At 43.7% G+C, this 20,255-nt stretch overlaps 2 protein-coding genes across 5 annotated transcripts; both read left to right on the top strand.

Moving 5' to 3' along the window:
* Positions 1-93: 93 nt before the first annotated feature.
* MFN2 (mitofusin 2) lies at positions 94-12,686 on the top strand. The gene is made up of 19 exons (XM_080380823.1): positions 94-215; positions 532-682; positions 929-1,107; positions 1,797-1,932; positions 2,271-2,433; positions 2,973-3,097; positions 3,416-3,524; positions 3,621-3,728; positions 4,126-4,279; positions 4,519-4,586; positions 4,755-4,876; positions 5,201-5,327; positions 5,962-6,066; positions 6,599-6,701; positions 7,362-7,582; positions 7,719-7,868; positions 8,285-8,481; positions 8,861-8,995; positions 9,635-12,686. Exons 3-19 carry the CDS (start codon positions 933-935, stop codon positions 9,702-9,704), a joined length of 2,268 nt encoding a protein of 755 aa, XP_080236949.1. The 5' UTR covers positions 94-215; positions 532-682; positions 929-932; the 3' UTR covers positions 9,705-12,686.
* On the top strand, positions 12,611-20,134 carry MIIP (migration and invasion inhibitory protein). 4 transcript variants are annotated; one of them, XM_080380836.1, is made up of 10 exons: positions 12,611-12,729; positions 14,794-14,965; positions 15,495-15,983; positions 16,620-16,722; positions 17,191-17,302; positions 17,510-17,574; positions 18,014-18,143; positions 18,504-18,600; positions 19,467-19,574; positions 19,878-20,134. In XM_080380836.1, exons 1-10 carry the CDS (start codon positions 12,653-12,655, stop codon positions 20,070-20,072), a joined length of 1,548 nt encoding a protein of 515 aa, XP_080236962.1. In that variant the 5' UTR covers positions 12,611-12,652; the 3' UTR covers positions 20,073-20,134. The 4 variants fall into 4 exon arrangements, with proteins under 4 accessions (XP_080236962.1, XP_080236963.1, XP_080236961.1 ...); XM_080380837.1 differs by having other exon boundaries at positions 12,615-12,729; positions 14,778-14,965; XM_080380835.1 differs by lacking the exon at positions 12,611-12,729 and adding an exon at positions 12,979-13,244 and having other exon boundaries at positions 14,778-14,965.
* Positions 20,135-20,255: the final 121 nt, after the last annotated feature.

The raw sequence follows: 20,255 nt of genomic DNA, 5'->3' as shown, positions 1-20,255 counted from the left end.
GGCTTCCCCCTGCGCGGTACGGTGACGGGAGGGGAGGGGGGCGGGCCGGGCGGGGCCGAGCTGCGTGGCCGCTGCCGCGGGGGCGCCTGCGCTCCCGCTTCCGTGGTGCGGCGGGCGGGGCCCGCGCGGCGCGGCGCGATGACACGGCCGCCCTGCGCCTGGCGGCGGGCGGTGCCGCGGGGTGACATGGCGGCCTGGCAGGAGCGGCGGTGAAGGTGAGCGGCGGGGCGGCGCCTGGGGAGCGGGGAGGCGGGAGCGGTGCCGGGCCGGGCTCGCCGGGGGTCGCCTCACGGGTGGCGGGGGCCGGGGCGGGGCGGGGCGCTGCCGCCCGCCGGGGGCCGCGCTGTGGGGGGGAAGGGGGCGCTTCCCGCCCTTCGGCCCGCCCGCTCGCTCGCTCGCCCGCTCGCCTCACCTCGCCTCTGAGGGAAAGGCAGCGGCGGCCGCGTCCCCCGCGCACGGGGATAGCGGGGGAGCCGAGCCTGGGTGAGCAGGAGGCTCCGCGCCCCTCATCCCCGGGTCCCTCTGCCGCAGGGACGGGGACGGGCTGGATTCGGCGTCGCTGAGAGAGCTGCGGGACGGCGTGTGGCCAGGGCGAGGGGCAAGGCAGGAAAACTGCCGTCGTCCACGTTCAGGGACGCCCGCTGACCATGCCCGACGTGTGACAACGTAACTCATCCTCAAAGTAAGCGGAGGAAGGGCAGCAGTGATTGCTGGGGGTCTCTGTGTTGGAACGGAGAAGAAAATAAGATATTTTTTAAAATTTATGGTAAATGAGTAATTTCCAACTGTAGAAAGTGGAACAGTATCTTTGTGAAGGAAAGGAGGCTGTTTTTAAAACAGGTATTTACATATTTTTTGGTAGGATTCTTAATTGGGTAGCTGTTGGCACTTGATGAGCCACCTTTATTTACTGGATTTTCCCCTGTAGCGCGATGTCCCTGTTGTTTACTCGTTCCAAGTCAATAGTTGCAGTGAAGAAGGATAAAAGACACATGGCTGAGGTAAATGCTTCTCCACTTAAACATTTTGTCACTGCAAAGAAGAAAATCAATGGTATCTTTGAACAGTTGGCTGCATACATCAATGAGAGCTCCTCATTCCTGGAAGGTAAGCTGAGTTCTTGAACTATGAGCGTGTAACAGTGCTTCACCCGCATACAGTTCCCCCAAATGTACACCAAAACCCCCTCATTCAGTTCAGTAGCACTGCTAGACCTGTGCTTATTGATACATGCATGTCTTTTTATATATTAATATTTCTAAGAACATAAAATTATTTTATTGAATTTGGGTGGAGTTCAGGATTCATAGTTTAAAGCTGACAAGTTCACCCATGTTAGGAAACTGAGCTATCCTTGGTTTTTATGTTGTTTGGGAGTTTTTTAATAAACCATACAAGACTTTTTAGGCTTTTTGCCTATAATTCTTTCAGTATATTTACCTAGACATGGCATTGTTAGTGACACATAGCAGAGGCCAATAATTGGCTTTAACAGCTTAAGACACAGACAGAAGATTATTTTTTTAAGGCTGTTAGAGTGTCTGTAGTGTTGGCTGTGTTCTGTTTAAGGCAATCCTAAGGATGAGAACGGTTATTAGATACACAAAACAGACCAGCTAATAAAAGCTGATGCAAAATTACCTCAGGGTGTAGTTGCATATGTCAAGATCACCCACACAGGCTTTGGGACACAGATAAACATTTAGTTACGTGTATGACGTCATGAAGAGATGTTTCACCCAGTACTGCAAAGGATGACTTCTGGAATTGAGAGGCATGATGTATTTTGATTTTAGAAACACACAAGAATATAGAGCTTGATCCTGTCACCACAGAAGAGCAGGTACTGGAAGTCAAAGGCTACCTGTCAAAAGTCAGTGGCATTAGTGAAGTGCTGGCAAGACGACACATGAAAGTTGCTTTTTTTGGAAGGTGAGTCACGTGCTTATGTTGCCTACGCTCCCCAGTCAGTAAAGCAACTGGCAGCTTCAGGATTGTAGCCAGTAAGAAATATTTATGGAAACACTAGTGCTCCAGCTTTTGCTTGTAATGTTGTGTCGCTGGTACTGGTCGTCTTGTAAATTGGAAGCAAATATTGTAGCACATAATTCTTAGAAAATAGAAAAGTCTTTTTGTAAGTTGCGTATGGCACCGAAATCGTTAATGCTTCTGATACTGCTTGGGTTTAGAGAACTTGCTTTCTGTAATATCAAAAGAAGTGTAGCTGAATCTCAGCAGCCTAGCTATACCATTCTTCAATTTGACTTCAGGACAAGCAATGGGAAAAGCACTGTGATAAATGCCATGCTGTGGGACAAAGTCCTTCCCTCAGGAATTGGACACACCACTAATTGTTTCCTGCGTGTAGAAGGGACAGATGGACATGAAGCTTTCCTGCTTACTGAAGGCTCAGAGGAAAAGAAGAGTGTTAAGGTATGATTTCCTTAACCTTAAGGTAAAGGAGGAGAGCTCTTCAGAAGTACCGGAAAAGGGAAGGAATAAGAAAATGAAAACACTCTCAATAAATGGCACAGTTAAGGATTGTAGTCATTAAAGGAGTAGAGATGAAGAACAGCTTTTTGTTAGATACAGGAAGGGAGGAGTGGAGCAAGGTAACAGAATGGAACTTGTTCATTCTGTGAAAAAGGTGATACATTGTATTTATTTGTTAGCTATAGCAGGGAGCCAAAACAATGACTCAGGAGGTTCTGGGCTCTGTGTGACTGACAAAACACACAGACTTGCTGATAATTCCTCAATAGGCTTTGTTGACAGGAAAATCTCTCATGAACTGAACTCGGTTGCCTTTTGACTAGGAGACTCAAGCAAGTTTTATGTGGAAAACCTCCCAGGGAGAAAGTGATTTGGAGTTGGGTTTTGTCTTAAATTGTGAACAGCCCTGAAGCAAAGATAATTGTGTTAATGGGTCTTAGCATAAAGGAAATGTTATAAATTATCCATCTTTTTAATAGACAGTAAACCAGCTGGCTCACGCCCTTCATCAAGATGAACTTCTGAATGCTGGCAGCCTAGTCAGCGTAATGTGGCCCAATTCCAAATGTCCTCTCTTAAAGGATGACCTGGTGCTGATGGACAGGTGAGAAATATATTTCTTTCCTTTCCTGCTTATCATAGATTAATAACAGAAATGTCTTCAAATACAAATTTAACAAGCATCAAGGAAATCAATCCTGTTCTAATCTGTGACAGTGACTAAAGTCCTTTGCTGTAGTTAGCAGTCAGTTTCTCTTGATTACTTCCTTTTAGTCTGTACTCTGTATCACCTCAGGACAGTGTAGCTCAGACATGGGAAATTAATGCCCTGGAAAGCTAAAACACATCTCTTACTAACTTTTTTAATTCTGTTTTTGCTGTTTCCACAGCGTAGTAATGTCTCGTCTCTTTTTATTGCTAGCCCTGGAATTGATGTAACCACAGAGCTGGACAGTTGGATTGACAAATTCTGTCTAGATGCTGACGTATTTGTCCTGGTGGCAAATTCTGAATCAACATTGATGCAAACTGTATGTTCAAGTCCACTTGTTCAGTGAATTTGGCTAGAAGTGTAAAAAAAAAAAAAAAGACATTAATCCTAAGAGGTTTTGTTCCGTTTTATTTAGGAGAAACAGTTCTTTCACAAGGTGAATGAACGTTTGTCTCGACCCAATATATTTATTTTAAATAACCGCTGGGATGCATCTGCCTCTGAACCAGAATACATGGAAGAGGTTTGTGATGTGTTTAAATACTTCTCTTTGCATGGATATTATCGAGTTGATTTTGACTCTGGTCCTTGCGGGTAGAATCGTAAAGTGTTGTATGTGATTGTTTTACAGTTGGGTTTTTATTACCGTAGTGTAGAGACTGGAGGGAGCATAGACTAGTGATTAGGACATGACTCTTGAAATGTCTGAGCTGGAAATCAAGGTGTTTCACGGGGGCCTTTTGAAGTTAGATCAATTAGATAACCTCTGGAAGATTCCATAAAAAAGTAGTTTTTGTCTTACTCTTTTGTATTGGTAGCATAGACCAGCAGAGGGCATGTGGGTGCCTGGCCTAACCTCTAAGAGATGAAGCATAAAGTGGATTTAACCGCATGTGGGATTTATCCTGTTTATCCCTCAGGTGCGTCGACAGCACATGGAGCGGTGCACCAGTTTCCTGGTAGATGAGCTGGGTGTGGTGGATCGAGCCCAGGCAGGGGATCGAATTTTCTTTGTGTCAGCAAAAGAAGTGCTGAATGCCAGGATTCAGAGGGCTCAAGGGATGCCAGAAGGAGGTGAGGAAAGCTAACATCAACTTTCAGTTTTCTTAAGGGAAGAAAACGGAGAATATCTTATTCCAAAATATGGATAAAATTGGGGTGGTGGGTCAGATTAATAATAGAACAGTCAGAAACAAAGAGATGACTTAGCAGCACCCTTGCATTGGCTTCAAGGTAAAGCAGGAGCATTTCCTGATGTCCAGCATCTGGTTGCTTTCTCAAAACTTAGTCGTTTTGTACTTGCCTCCCCTCAGGTGGAGCGTTGGCAGATGGTTTTCAAGTAAGAATGTTTGAGTTTCAGAACTTTGAGAGAAGATTTGAGGTGAGCACTGTGTATATTAACCTTCTGCTTAGATTTTAGTTCTGAGAGGCTGGGGACTAGAGTTTATAAACATGAGTGGGACTGCATTTTGGAAATGGTTTATATGGGAGGAAGTTGTGTTAGCATGCTTCTGCCTGCTGCTAATCTTGGGTTGCCTTTTGTATACAGGAATGTATCTCACAGTCAGCAGTAAAAACAAAATTTGAGCAGCATACAGTGAGAGCAAAGCAAATTGCAGAAGATGTTCGTCTCATCATGGATTCTGTGCATATTGCTGCTCAGGAACAGCGGTGAGAACTGGTGCTTGGTGCTTGCGTAACTGAAGTTTGTATTCTGGGAGAAGTTTAAGAGGATATGAGCGTTTAAAATGCAAAGCAGAATACAGCATGTTTGGGAGCAGGAAGGACATGTACCAGTAGCCTTGTTCAGTGAATTGTGAAAGTACTGGTAAAAGAACCTTTTTTGTCCTGTGCCGTGTGTATGTAATGTATTGTAGACATTGACACATGTTGTTCTTGGGCAGGAGAATCCATCTTATTTCTTGAATTCAAGTGATACTTGTAGGTCAAAAATGCATTTATCTGTTTCTTTGATGGATGCTTTTTTTTCGCTAGAGTTTACTGTCTGGAAATGCGAGAGGAACGACAGGAGCGTTTAGGATTTATTGACAAACAGCTGGAGCTCCTTACTCAAGACTACAAGCGGAAAATAAAACAGATCACAGAAGAAGTGGAGAGGCAGGTAAGGAGGAGTGGCTACACATTGTCTGAAACAGCTGTCAGCATGGAGGGGAAAAGTGCAAAGTGCTGACAAAGCTTTGAAGAAGTATTTTTGGTTATGTTTTTTTCCCCCCTCTTCTCCCTTGACATAATAAAATGAAAAGTAGAATACTTGGGGAAGCTCATCTCATATAAGATGCTTTAAATAAATGATGAGACTTCGATTAATGTTTGACTTATTATTGCTACTATATTTCAGTCTTCAATGCTTCCTAAAATGTTTCAGATAAATTTCATTATTATTTCAATCTAAAATAATGTCAGTCTTCTTACTATCAATAATAACATGCCATTTTTACTGTTATGGATATACAGAAAAGGCCTATTCGTTTTTCTTAAGTCTTATATTGCCTCATTGTGTTTCTGTCTGAATTGTTATATAGGGCACAGATTTACATACTTCTCAGCCATCATCTTTGTTTGCAAGTCACCAGTATTGCATTTTGCAGTTGGCGCATAATGGCCGCATGGTGCCACACAGTCCTGGTGCCTAGAGTTCAGCAGTGCTTACTAAGAAATGCATGTCTTCAGCAGGGGTTTTCTGTCTGTCCCTGAGACAGAATATATAGAGACTCTGTCCTGTGCTGTTTATCTAGGTGTCAAATGCAATGGCAGAAGAAATCAGACGGCTTTCAGTGTTGGTAGATGAATACCAAGCAGACTTCCATCCATCTCAAGTCGTTCTTAAAGTTTACAAGAGTGTAAGTGATGTTTGCTTCCTACAGGTTGCTTAAGCAATTTAAAGAGACCTTTTTTCGCTCTGAGTCAGTATTTATGCCAGCTAATTGAGATGCTTAACATTCTTCCAACTAGGATATGAGCTAAGCTTTTCGTATCTTGAAAATCTTTTGTTAGAATGTGTATTGTGTAAAAAGCAAACATCTTAAAAACAAAACAAAACAAAAACCCTCAAGAAAACAGAGTAAGGAAGAGATTTATTTTTGTTTTAATAATATCAGTGATAAATTGATACATATATGATATATCACATTGTATAGATCAAACAGAACTTTTCCTAGACGACAGAGTACACGTGAGATTCTTTGATTTGCTTTTTCCTCTCCTTCACTGAAGAATTGGCAGGGGGAAATGAAATTAGTGTTAGAACAGTGGGCAGACAGAATGCGTGCTCCTGTTCTGGGAGGGTTTTTTTAACTGGCAAGCTCTAGCACCTGCAGCCTGCATCTTACCTGTGTTTGCTTTAAGCTTAATAACCCATTCTCTGTTTGTCAGGAGCTGCATAAACACATTGAGGAGGGCCTGGGCCGTAACATGTCAGATCGTTGCTCCAATGCAATCACAGCTTCCCTGCAGACAATGCAGCAAGAAATGATAGGTCAGTTCAGCAGGCAGTATTTCCCTTTCTCTTTCCTTTTAACTGAAATGCAAAATAACTAGGTAGATGTTCTGGCTTTCTCTTTAATCTTATGGCTGATGTGCAGTTGGCATCTTAGTTTCCATCTTGATTAGACTAATTACTCCTGTTTTTTCCACACTGTGTCTGAACTTTTACAGTGATGTGCTAATTATTACTCAGTCAACTTAATCCTCATGACAGAGAAGAACTGTGACTTTGGAAACTTGAGACATTCTCGGACCAAGAACCTAATGAAATGTGAATGACTTGTAACTAGGTGCCTGTCTGAATCTAAGTTTTAATTGTAGTATGGTGCCTGAACACTTTTAGAACTAGCCTTCACATTTTGTTTTACCAAGCTATTGCTAAATTATATACGTTACCAGCTACCTGTAAGGATTTAGTAGGGTTCATGGAAAGATTTTATTCAGGGTTCTGAAGAACTAAGAATTGAGTAGTAATTTGTGATGCGTCTCTCATTTTGCAACATACTTGGCTTTAGCACTTTTAAGGTAGCAAGAAAATAAACTATGGAGGATGGAACAACCCATAACCACCCTGATTACAGAATACAAGTCCAGTTAATCCTTGTGAACCCAACAGCCATTTTTAAAATGTTTTTATTTTCTGTCTCTGCAGATGGTTTAAAACCCCTTCTCCCAGTCTCTTTGCGGGGCCAGATAGACATGTTAATTCCCCGACAGTGCTTCACGCTCAGCTATGATCTGAACTGTGACAAGCTTTGCGCTGACTTCCAAGAGGACATAGAGTTCCATTTCTCTCTTGGATGGACGATGCTGGTGAACAGGTTTTTGGGACCAAAGAATGGTCGTCGGGCCTTGATGGGCTATAATGACCAGGTAGGATACCTCACCGAGGGGTTGGGATAGGTGGGATATTGAGTGGCTGCTGAAATATTTTTGGCGGAAAGAGCAGTGGCTTGCCTTCTCTTATTCTGTACTTTGTTTTTTCTTTTGTCACTGCTTTTCTAATTAGGTTCAACGCCCTTTAACACCAGCAAATCCCAGTTTGCCTCCTTTGCCTCAGGGCTCTATGACCCAGGAGGAACTCATGGTGTCGATGGTAACTGGCCTGGCCTCATTAACTTCCCGAACTTCCATGGGGATCATCGTGGTTGGTGGTGTGGTATGTTGACAATCTGAGCAGCATTTATATAAATAAAGTTGGAACACTGACTTGACTGGAGGTGGATGATTTCTCACAGGGGAGATGATTGCTTAAAGGTGTCTTTTACTTTGGAAACAGGGATTCTGTGAACCAGACAAAGTTTGTTTCCACTTGCAGGTGTAATTTAAATGTGCTGTAAAGGTTAACCCATACAGAACCCCAATAGTTTAGGTTAGGTGTTTTTATTTTATAGGCTGGAAATAGTAGTAAGCCGTCTGACCAATGAAACCACTTGCAAGTCAAGGTTATCTTTCTGGCTCATTTTCATGTGCCTAGAATATAAGCACAATGCTCGGTGCAACGTTGTTAGGCGTTAGCATCATTCCTGGACAATGATTGTGTCTTTTTTTTTTTTTCTCTTGTGCTTTTTTTAGGTCTGGAAGGCTGTGGGCTGGAGACTGATTGCTCTCTCTTTTGGCCTTTATGGGCTCCTTTATGTGTATGAACGCCTCACCTGGACCACGAAAGCAAAAGAGAGAGCTTTCAAACGGCAGTTTGTAGAGTATGCTGGTGAGAAATTGCAGCTCATCGTCAGTTACACAGGTTCTAATTGCAGCCACCAAGTCCAACAGTGAGTTGCCTATATTCAGCTAAAACCTTATCTAAATTCTATTGTGAGTTTTTTTATTTAAATTATATTTCTTGTTAAAACAAGGTAAGTTTGCATATTGAATTCCAGATTTAAAAAGGTGTAATGATACAAATGTTTTAAAAGAATATTATGTTTTTCTGAATCAAGGATGTAGTATTTGGGTGCTGTTAAGGTTTAGTCTTAATGTACTTAAGTCTTTCAAATCAAGTTGCTCTGATGCTCTGACGTATTCTTGTGCAGAAGTGGAAGGACAAATGTCTGAGACAGTATCATCGTCACTATACGTCAAAGGGATTTATTCCTTGAATTTGCTGCTTGATCTTACTTTTTGTCTTATCCGAATATTCTTGTTTCATAGAGAGCTTGCTGGAACATTCGCTCATTTGTGTCAGCAAGTGGATGTTACACGGGAGAATCTTGAGCAGGAAGTTTCTGCCTTGAATAAAAAAATCGAAGTTCTGGATTCACTGCAGAGCAAAGCAAAATTGCTCAGGTGAGCTTTTATTATCCCGTATACTCAGACAATTGTTTTTCATGTGATTGCCCCAAGATTTTCAGATTAGAGTGTGTCTTTGCAGTTCTCCTTGCATTGTAGTATTTGGGGTGCAGACACCAGCATCTTTCCTTACCAAGTCATGTTCCCTTTTACTATGTACTTTCCCATGTACTGTTGACAGTCATTTAAATCTCCTCTCTCACAAAACACTTCTTCCTTCTTGTTTTTGGTTTGTTCAGAATTACAGTTCCTTTCCATTTATCAAAACATACAGTCCTCTACTCCTATGAACTCCTTCAAGCTACTATAAAATTATGCTAAGTCTCACCTTCACCCTTGTACACTGTTTTCTGATGTTTTTCTTCACCCTGCGAAGGCTGTCGGGAAGAATTTTTCAAACATTCCTTATCTACACAATAAAATCAATATGAAGTTGTGACCAAGATCTTGGCTTGAACCTCAAGGTCTGGGGACTGTTAGCAGGCAAGCGTTCCTGACCTGAGGGTCAGCATTCTGGAATGGACCTCTGGCACTCCTCTCTGTGCCTTACTCTTCACTTGTTTTGGTCAGGCTTCTTTCAGATTGGCTTGAGAAGAGCTACTTTACTCACCTAATGGCAGCTTTCTGTCCTTGCAGGAATAAAGCAGGATGGCTTGACAGTGAGCTCAACATGTTCACACATCAGTACCTGCAGCAAAGCAGATAGTGTGAGAAGAAGAGAAAACCAACACTGTTTCCCTTCAGTGCTCTCTTAATTACTGCAGAGAACATGGTGGGTGATGGAATTCCCTAAAGGGAATGAGATGAGCAAAAGCCTATTGCTGTGTTTCCAGTTGCTGTGTGAACAATAGGGTTCTGCTTGCCCGTTTTGTGTCCCACCTCTAAACACTAATTTGTTTATAACTCTTCTTTTTCCTTCTTGTGAGACCAGGCTACTTCAGAAGGAATGTGTGCTTCATACATTTACAGGGACTTCTTAAAGCAAAATCAAGTATAGTAACAAATTTAAATCAAACAAACATCAGGTTTAAAGTTATTCTGACACCTCTTTATGGAGTCATTACTTTTAGTACATGAAGATAGAATTTCTGACTTCCAAGCCCCAAGTTTATGTATGTGTGACAAACAGCTGTTTGTCTGAACACAGATCCTGTGCACACAGACGTAATGGTTTCACAATGCATTTGTAGCTCGGGCAGGCCTGTTTCCTAGGTTAATGTTCTGTTATTGTAGAACGTGACAGAATCACCGTGCCCCTTCATAGAAAGGTTTATTACTGTCAGTATGTTTAAACTGATGAAGAAAACCCAGTTCTCTTCCAGAGCAAGAGAGACTTAAGAGGTTGCTTTGGTAAGCTTATTGTCTTTGGAGTTAGTTTCTTCATCTTAAGAGCTTTTCAGTAATGCAGTCAGGCCCATTTCATGTCATGGACAAATAGCTTGCAGAGACTAGCTCCTGTGAAAGCAGGTACTACTGATAATTTGGCAGCTTATTGAGGAAGAAAAATAGGAAAGAAAAGCCATTTGGCAGAATGTGATGAACTGCCTTATGAGATAAGTAGATGAATGTGGGTTTTTTTGTAGAAATGCACGGCTGTGTTTTTGGAAGCAGGCCTTTGGAATTCCATTCCCACTATTTGGCCACAGCAACAGCATGCAGATTACAAGCTGTAAGAGGTTTTTCTTCATGTAGAGTTCCCAAAGGGCGTTACAGTCCATGCGGTAATATCATTTGATGTTGCTTCTCTTCTGTTAAAAGTACAAGAGTGAGCTGGCAAGTGCAGCTCCTCTGGGGCACTGGGGAGACCTGTCCCTTGTATTTCATGCCAGGGCAAGAATGGGTTAAGGCAACATTTTTTTTAAAGTTCTTTATTTGCAGTTAGATGAAATTAAGCATTGAGTTTTGCCCTGAAGCAATTTTGAATTTGAATTACAAGATTTGGGAATTGTAAGGACTTGAGTCTCTTACTGTTGGAGTTGACAGAGGAGAAATTTTCACTGATTTCAGCAGCACCAGGATTAGGTTCCGATGTTGTAAAGTTTCTTTTCCACTTGGTGGGTCAGTATTTTTCCCTGTGTTAGCTATAATCTTTCTGTTCCCCACAAAACGTCTGAGGAATCCAGAATCAGATCTTGTAGTTCTGAGGTTAGTGACAACCCTAAATCTGTTCAGCACCAAACTGTAGAGAATATGGGCTATCTTTGAGCAGGTCCCAGCTGAATTCAGAACCACTAAGCAATGGGGGTTTTTCTTACTGACAGTGGGACTTTTCACTGGAAATTGGTATCAGCTGTCCTTAGGATTTCTTGTTCATACTCAGGTGTGAATATGTGTGCCTGTGACAAGTCCCCTGGTCTGTGTGTCATGAAAGTTCCAGAAAGAAGCAGCTGCATGATACTTGAGGGAGTAGAAATAGTGAGATGTCGGTATGTTAGGCTGTTCTGAGATTTGCAGTAATACTTGAAGTATCTCGATTATGGCGGAGCTGGCAGTGAGACTCTTGTTATGTCCCTGGAATGCAGGAAGCAAACAAAACTGTCACTTGTAGTAGATAGCTTTGATTCCAACCCAAACTGAAAAGCCATTTTCATCAGAAAGCCTCACTGGCCTTGGTTGGTTTCCTCAGGCAACCACCAGGACATAAATATGGCTTGGACCAGATATGAGAGGGAGTAAGAAAGAAACTTGAGTCCTTGCCTCTGGAAAGGTGTTCTCTAAACTTGTGGTGAAGTGTACCGGAGTAAGTGAATCATCCACTGTTACTCTGCTGTAGGTATTATGTGAATAAATTCAGATCTTGAGTCTCTCAAGTTACCACGTAGACATTTATAATAGGCTATACACTGTGCTATTGACTTAAAACGTTAAGCACACCCCTAATACACCAGGAAATTGTCAATTCCAGGTAGAGGGAGCTGGTGATATATTACTGCTCAGCAGCTCTAGGCAGCCTGAATTGCTGACCTTGCTTTTGAAGACGTGGTGTTTGCAGGTCTTCAGCAGGCCTTTGGGGGAAATCTGATAAATGAGCTAATCTTTAAGCCAGTATCTGATCTGTAAAGGGAAGAGAGATTGATGGGTTCTTAGAATCAGGTGTCTTGCCCATGTGTGTGTTTCTGATGCTGCTGAGATACTGGTGATGTAGGCATTCTCGGCATTCTCGCGGTAGTGCTGAAACCTAACCTATAGAATGGGGGAAAAAACGCTTGAATTTTTTTAAGAAGCAAAACTGCTAACATGGGAGGGAAGATTTTTTAAGTACGTGTGCAACCCTTGTCCGTAGAAGCCTGAGTGATCGAGAATCGAACTTAAAACAGAAGGGCCTAAGAGCTGGATTCCTCTCAAATGAAACAGAGCTGTTCTTTAATTGAGTGGTGGAGGAATGAACACTTACCAGCAAGGAGGCTGCTCTCTTCTGATTTTTGTAAAGAATGATAAACTAATCCTTAGAACAGGTAATTCCAAAAACAGCCTTCCTTAGCCTCTTATTGAAGAAAGTCAGCTAAATGCACTTTATCTTATTGCTGCTACTTATTTTTCTTATTGTGTTATGTTGATGGAGCTCTTTGAAATACTCTTACCAGTGAGTTTTCTCTCTGCTGCATTTAAGGTGATAAATTTGCATGAATTATTCCTGTATCAATGCTGTAAACAATGGAAACCAAAATAAAAATGAATTGGAAAAGCATTTCTCCTGATGTGTTCTGCATGTTGATACAAAGTCTTCAAGTGTAAGTATAATACATTGAGATGATGATATGCTGCTGTGTTGTAGGAAAGTGCATGTTTGACATTAGTGGCCTTTTATCTGTGTTCTTACTTCGAAAATTAACAGGCAGCCAGTGATGCCGAATAACCTGCTGGAAAGGTTGAGGATTCCTCTGAAGTGACGCTGAAATGCCGGTGTGGCGTTAGCGGTGGCTGGAGAGCATGGTGCCAGTACCGGCCAGCAGGCAGGCGTTAGTGGGCTGCAGTGGGCGGTGGGGAGCTCCCGCGGGGTGTGGCCCTGTGGTTAGAAGCGCAAAGAGCCGGTTTCCAGCGATAACCTTTCCGAAAGGGCTCCTTCCCGCACCCTGCCCCGGCCGCGGCGGCTGCCGGGCCCTGCGCATGCCCCGGGAGCGGCGGGGCGGGGCGGGGCGGCCGGGCGGGGCCGCCCTGGGGAGCTCCGGTGGCGGCTGGAGCGAGGCGGGGATCCCCCGGCGGCTCGGGCCGGCGCAGGCGGGCTGGGGACGCGCAGGCGGTGGGGGTGAGCTGCATCGGCGGGGCTGGCGGGTCGCACGCCGTGCCCGGGGGAGCGTTACCCGCTCTTCCGGAACGGCCGCTGGAGGAGGGAGGGGGGGCGGCCTGTGCCCGGCCCCGGGCCCCGCCCCGGGCCCCGCCCCGGGCGTGGGGGGCCGAGCCCGTGGGTCTGGCAGGCACACCCCCGGCGGGCGCCGCGGGGCTGTTGGGCAGCTTCCTTGCAGAGGTGCGGTAGAGTCCTTGGCTCCCGAGACAACCGTTATTTATTTTTAACTGTGAGAAGCTAAGCTCCTTTTCGCAAAGGTTTCAAACTAAAGCAGTTTCGTAAGCTCCAGGCCCTGGGGCTGAGCATGAAGGATTAACAGCTTCTTGTAGATTATGCTGAGAGTGGGTCTCATCTGGTAAAACCCTTCCAGAAAGTCCCTTGACTAATATTTTCGGAGTATTTGCTTTCCGATGAGCAATGATGAGACGATGTTGATAGCTTTGTCCTGTGAATGCTGTGAGAACTTCTGTTTTGCTCAAATGATCTCAAATTTAGTGCCTCAAGACTGGTATTTTTTGTTTATGTCCAGTAGTGCACTTTGCTTATTTTGTGTAACAAAAAGATGTGTTGTAGTTTTTTGATTGTTAGCACAGCTCTTCATTCCTACCAGTGCTGTTGTACAGCATATGCATTTGATAGCTCATGTCCAGTTGTCAGGGTAGCAGACACAAAAACAAATCACATGAGCTTTGGAGAAGGGTTTAGGGATCCTTTGCAACAAAAGGTCCTAGGGAAGCATGTAGCTTTCTTGAGCACATGATTGATCATTCTAGCCACAAGCAGTGTGGGGGTTTGGGTTTAGGGTTTTGTTTTATTTTATTTAAAAAACACTTTCTGCAAATGTAGAGGAGCTTGTGATGATGTGAACAGTGAGACAGCCTTACAGTCAAACTAAGCTTCATTTATTTATTAACAACCCCCCACCCGCCCCCAATAAAAGGGCTGTAACCCTTAGTGGTTAATGTGTGGGATTGGAATTGTCTGACCCCTAGTCCTGATTCATAATTCAGCCTTTTGTAGTTCTTCCTGCCTGGATAACACAGAGGACAGTTTTGATTCAGTATTTTTTTGGATGTAGTACATACATTTGTATTTATTATTCATATTTTGAACTTACAGGCATCTTGGTATTATCACAGTATAAATTGTGATGCTTAAAAAGAACATTAGAGTAGAATTACATGAGGTTGTCCTAAATATCAGCCTCTGAATCAAAAGTCTCTTATTTGGCTTTTTGCTGTGACTTTTTTCATGTTTACCGTTTCCTCTGTAAGAGTGTCTTGTCTCTATTCAGTCAGCTACCGCTTTCTGGGTGCAAAATATTTGACAGTACATCTGAGGGGAGAGAAGTATGCAGTGGTGCTAGTTCTTAGTGTGAAGAGTTTTGAGACTGGACGATTTCTCAGGAGCAACGATCAGTACTTCCCAACATTCGTGAAAAGTCCTCTGAGAGTGTTTTTTCCTGAGTCTGCTTCTTTGCCTCCGGCTTTACAGGAAAATGTTTTCACAGAATGGAGTTAGAGCACCTGAAGAGGCTGCGTCAGGCCAACCAGGACCTTCTACAAAGGCTCAGAACGAAGCAGGAAGAGATCAGAAAAAGACTTGCTGGCAAGCCACTGTTTCCAGCATCTCTGCATAATAGAACAACTACTGATAGATCTGTCCCCCTGCCCAGGAGAGGGGTATGTGTTGTGTCTGTGCTGGGAGGCAAATGGGCCATGTGTGACAGTCAGCAGCTCTTTGTATGGAGTGGTGTCGTAAAGGAGACGCACAGGGACATGGTAGAAAGTAGAATGTGGAATCTGCTAGAAGGGCAGCTAGACTTTGTTTATGGTTCATTCTGTAGTCTCCAATACGTTCTCCTTGCAAAAGGTTCACAGATCAGTTCCTGCCTAAGAAATGTCCTATCCTAAAATAGGAGTGGGCATTGTGGAACATAATCCTTTTATTCTAAGCACAAAGGCTAAAAGTTTAACAATTTCTCAGACTGGCAAAAACTGCATGTAGCTGAAAGTGGATCCATTTTTTGTCTTCTCCAAGCACTTAATAATGTCTCATGAATAATATAAGGATTGATTTTTCCCCACAGGAATTTAAAGGGGTGAGCATACTAGAATGAGAGATTGGTTTTCTCTTACTGAGTGATGTCCTAATGAAAGGTATTTGTAATCTGGATGATGCCATGTGGTATGAGAGTCTCTGTCCTTACAGAAGGGAAATCAGGTTGATGCTGTGACTTCTACAGCTGACCCTGCAGTGTTGGTATCTGTGGAACCTGGAGCTTATGCAGCCCGAGCAGCCCTCTGTTCATCTCTTAAACACAGCAGCAATGAAAGAATGGTACAGCGACAACAAGCAAAGACAGAGGAAGCAGTAGGTTTGGATTCCAGCTTCCCTGGGAAAAAGAATGTTATGCCAGAGTCTGCAATCATTACATGTGGCAGAGAAACCTCTAGAATGGATAGGGATGGCCCTGCTCGAGGAAGTCAGGAGAAAGAGTCCTTCCTTCTGGGACATGGAGAGAACAGAAAACAGTCCACTCTGCTGCATGGTTCCCAAGAGAAAAAACAGCTTAAGGGTCATCCGGACCCATCACTGAGCAGAACACAAAGTGAAGAGATCAGCAAGCAGCATGTGGTCATTAGAGAGCCCATAATTTGTAAATCAATCTTGCTGACATCTCAGTCCAAAGGGTTGAAGGTAAATGGTGAAACCAATGCTTTGCTTATTTTCGTAAGTCAATAGGAGGATGGGGAGGAAGGGTCAGGAGAACATTACTTGCCCTGTTCCCACTGTGTAAATTGGAAGTTGGGTCAGAACTGTTCCTGGCCTTAGCAGCCAGGGGCTGTTGGCAGTCTGTTCAGGCCCTGCTTTCCTTAGCCCTTGAACCAAAGACCAGAAAACTGTAGCACTTCACTGTCACTCTTTGTCATTTGTATATGTGGTTCACGTGCTCAGGAAGAACAGCCTGGTGCAGTGCTGCTGCTGTATAGCTTGCTTCCGTAAGCGTGAAGGGCAGGCTGTTGCTGTGATCGTCCTCCAGGGCAGTGCAAGTGGCCTGATGTTTGGGGATGTGTGGTGCAGGGTGGTCAGCATTCTGTTCAAAGCCATGAGAAGTACTGACTTGGCCTGGGGAAGTCCCCTGCCTCCTCTTTCTGTTTTATGAATTGGGAGGACAAAGGGCTAGCGAGTAAATACTGGTAGAGGCATAGACAGAATCCAGCCTCAAAGCCAGCCAGCTCCCCCATTTGAACAGCTGCCAGTTGTCTCCTAAGCTGTACCTTTGAGTGTCCTGCTAGATGCGTAAGAAGTCTTTTTGAATTGTTTTCTTCCCAGAAGGAAGCTGGTCATGTGGCTTTTCAGTCTGACCCTGAAGAATGTACCATACCTGTGAGCAGTTGGTCTGTGCATCCTTTCCTGGGCTATGACTGGATTGCAGGTGAATCCTAAACCTAAAGCAAAGCTATCAGCATGATCTAGTAATATAAAGAGTTGAAACACAGCTTACAACCCCTTTAAGTTGAGGTGTGACAGAACTGCAGTCTTAGAGTTCACGTAGCAGGTCTCAGCAAAGGAGCTGCAGTTTTGTCAGAAGCTGCTCCCTGTCCAGGCCGGAGGTGACCCGTGCTTCCCTGGGAGGGTGAAGTGACAGTGGTATAGGGATCCAGGCAGCAAATGCCAAAGCTGAGTGGGGTCAGAGGGTATACGAGGTAACCAAAGCGAATGAATGCAATAAGGGGCCCAAACCATGCAGTACAGCACTGGCTTGACATGATGGCACACTCCTCGTTATCCATTTTGGTGCTTCAGACCTTCGGTAGCCTTGACTGTTTTGTGTGAGGCTTGTTTCTGAGCTTTCCCAAATCTGGTAAATCCTTAAACTTTTCTCTTTCCTTGGTGTTCTCAGGGCTCCTAGATAACAACTCTTCAGTAGCAGAAAAATCGGACCAGTACTTTGCTGAGCTGCATGAGTTCCGACAGGCCAACCAAGCTGCATGTATTCATGAGCAGCACCTGGAGTAAGTGGGTGTGGTGGAAGGTCTGAAGCAGCAACGTATCCCTTAAGAGTAGTGAGAAGTATAGTCTGACTGCAGTGGGAAATTACAAGGGTGGCTCTGTAGGTCTGTCTTTACCTCCCAGTCAGGAATGTATGCTTGGAAAAGGTGGGGGTGTTCAGAGGGCCTGCCCCCCCTGTCGCTAACTGATCTGTTTGTGTGTTTCTTTAGGCCCAAGGCTCTGGATTGCATAGTTCCTGAACAAGAACCAGATTTGATAACCAGTTCTCATAAGTGTAAGATGAGATTTCTTCATAATTCAGTTCTGTGAACAAGCAACAGAGCAGTCTTTGCCTGTCGTTCTGAGAGCGCCCCACATCATACAAGACAGGGAAGAATGTGTTATTTTTAGCTGCAGCTTCTAAACCAGATTCAGCTTCCTACTCCAAAAATACTTGAGTCTTCTAGGGATCCTCTCAATCAGTGTCGTCTTATTTTCTCAGGGTTTCTTATAATTAGCTAATGTTCTCTTTTTTTCAGTTGAGGAGGTTGAAGTTTTGGTTTTGCTTTTTGGGAACTTATTTGGGGACAGAAAGTGTAAAAGATATTTCAGGAAAAGCAGCTCTTTCTGTAGAATGCATATGTGGCACTGCAGTAGAACACAGCTTTGTGGACTGCATTGAGGAACCTTCTGAAAAACAAGAAATACCATGGTGGTTTTTTACTCTGTGGCAGGTGTTTACTGTTACCAATTAAACCAGCGCCTCTTCACTGTCCCTGTGGATTCAGAATCTGCCTGTCCCATGTGTAAGATCCCACGTACTCACCAGCCCCCAGAGACACTGGAAGAGCCAGCCTATGTCAGGTAAAGAATTATTGCTTTGTAATATGCAGAACTTGAGGAAACAATAAGGAAGAAAAAGCTGATCTTGTGAGGGAGAAAACAGCATCAAAATAGCTTGTAAAAGGTTGTTTTTCTCAAGGCAGAGGTGTATCTCTTGCTTAAAAACTCCCTATTGATCTTTGCTGTAAGCAGAAACGGTTCTGAAGTCAGTGAGAAATGCGTGGTTTAGCTGAATTTGGTCCAGAATCTGAATGTACATGTTAAGTGTCTAGTGCCCTAACCCAAAACTGGTTTGCTTGGTTCAAGGGATTAGACCCTTGGATTCTGAGTGGGAAGGGCATGCAAATTTCCTCTGCCTTGTCAAACCTTGTGTTGTTGCAGGGTCAGCATTCCCAGGTCTACCCTTATGCCTGCCTACAAATACAAAGCCCATCGCAGGAAGAGCTTTGAACCGACAGATAACCTAGCATTACCTTCAGTAAGTTGCTGTTTTCTTGCTGATACTGATGGCACAGCCCAGGCTAGGTGTTCTTTTACAGCACAAGGAGAGAGAATATGGGACTCATCCCCCTGGCAGGGTTTCCACTAAAATTTCTGATCTGCGTCACTGAGTTAGCAAGAAAAAACATTGGTTTGTGCTTCTGAGCTCATACCTGGCATGATGTATATGACATATCCCCAGATGCTTTACACTGAGGAAAAAACCAAAAAGTACCATACGGAGCTGTATGCTTCTGGGGCATGATTCAGCTGACTTATTTCAGACATTGACCTTTCAACAGGATGAACGAAGAACGTCTGTGTTTCTTTCCACAGATGTTAGGGAGTCTAAAAGACAGGCTTCTGTGAAGTAGTCACAGCATATACAGGCCAGGCAAAATCAGTAGTGGCAAGGATGGGTTTAAGACTGATTTTGTGGAGTTGGTCCTGTATTGCAGCCACTAGGCAATCCTGCAGGCAGTATTACTAATGAGACCTAGCCCTGTCCTAGGGATTTCCAGAGAAGAGGTAGGAAGAAGCCTGGTTATGAGGTTAGGGAAATGCATGGGTCGGTTGACACAGGTTCAGAGAGGTTGGGTGCTTGAGTTCATAAACCAAGAGATCGGTGTAGAAATAATAAGCTAGTGGAAGGTGGAAGAGGAGACAGCTATGCAGTTTTGCTTCATCAGAGACTTCTTCTCTTTCCTGTTAGTGACATAAAACTCCTCAAAAATTAATTAATTATTTACTTGCTAAAATTTTCTAAAATATTTCTAAAAAATTTCTGTGCGGAAGTTATTATTTAAAGCTAACAGGCCACAAGGGTAAAGCACTCCATTGCAGCATTCCTGTCTGTTTCCACAGCATTGCCTGGCTGGTTGGGAAAATATCATCCCCTCCAGCAATCCTGTGCTCAGCAGTTTGGATCTGCAAGCTTCACTGGAAGAGAAGCCTTCTCACCATCCTCGCCTGGTAAGAACAGCCTGTTAAAAGAGTCCCTGGAGATGCTGTGAATTGCACAGACAGATATTGCTATCCTGTCTCTATTAAAGCTATAATCATTGATGACTGAGCATATGAAAATGCCTGGAAGATTATCTCCTTAGCCCGCAAGGAAATGTTTTCATTCTGCTGTGTAAACTAGTGCACACAGACACAAAAAAGCAAATGGAGCTGGATAACAGGCAAAAGCCTGTTTAGCTCACTGGTCTTCATCAAAATGGGAAAAGTCACTTTGGCGTGCTTTCATTAATATCCTCTTAATTTGGATTCCAGAACTCGGTGTCCAGAGTGTCAGGAGGAACCAGAACTGACCAACTTTTGAACCTGACCCACCTGACACACTTCAGATTTAGCAGTGCTTCTCGTCAGAGGGAGCAAAACAAACCTGGACGCTACAGAGCAGCTCCATTAAATCTGACTGCCTCAACTCTGTGCACCACCGACTTGATTGCCCCGGGGAAGGGATGAGTGCAGGGTGTGGAAACAACTCTATTTTAATAAAAATAAATATTTGAATGGATTTTTCCTGATTTTTGGAGTTATGGGTACATGAGCACCCAATACACATATATGAGAGTTTGTACATTTAACTGTTTTTTCAGTTTTCATTTTTTGCTTTCTGCATCTACTTCTAAGCAGATATGTGAGCTT

Source organism: Falco punctatus (genome assembly GCF_963210335.1).
Source record: "Falco punctatus genome assembly, chromosome: 3".
NCBI classification, from domain to species: Eukaryota; Metazoa; Chordata; class Aves; order Falconiformes; family Falconidae; genus Falco; species Falco punctatus.
The sequence above is the reverse complement of the archived record's forward strand: the minus strand, read 5'-3'. Positions and strand labels throughout refer to the sequence as shown.

Bases quoted from the DNA above. Each gene is read 5' to 3' on its own strand.
- MIIP (XM_080380835.1), top strand. From the start codon at position 13,106: ATGCCCCGGGAGCGGCGGGGCGGGGCGGGGCGGCCGGGCGGGGCCGCC. The intron at 18,144-18,503 runs GTAAAGAATTAT...GTGTTGTTGCAG, and splicing joins GAAGAGCCAGCCTATGTCAG to GGTCAGCATTCCCAGGTCTA. The intron at 18,601-19,466 runs GTAAGTTGCTGT...CTGTTTCCACAG, and splicing joins ATAACCTAGCATTACCTTCA to CATTGCCTGGCTGGTTGGGA.
- MFN2 (XM_080380823.1), top strand. From the start codon at position 933: ATGTCCCTGTTGTTTACTCGTTCCAAGTCAATAGTTGCAGTGAAGAAG. The intron at 2,434-2,972 runs GTATGATTTCCT...TCTTTTTAATAG, and splicing joins AGGAAAAGAAGAGTGTTAAG to ACAGTAAACCAGCTGGCTCA. The intron at 6,702-7,361 runs GTCAGTTCAGCA...CTGTCTCTGCAG, and splicing joins AATGCAGCAAGAAATGATAG to ATGGTTTAAAACCCCTTCTC.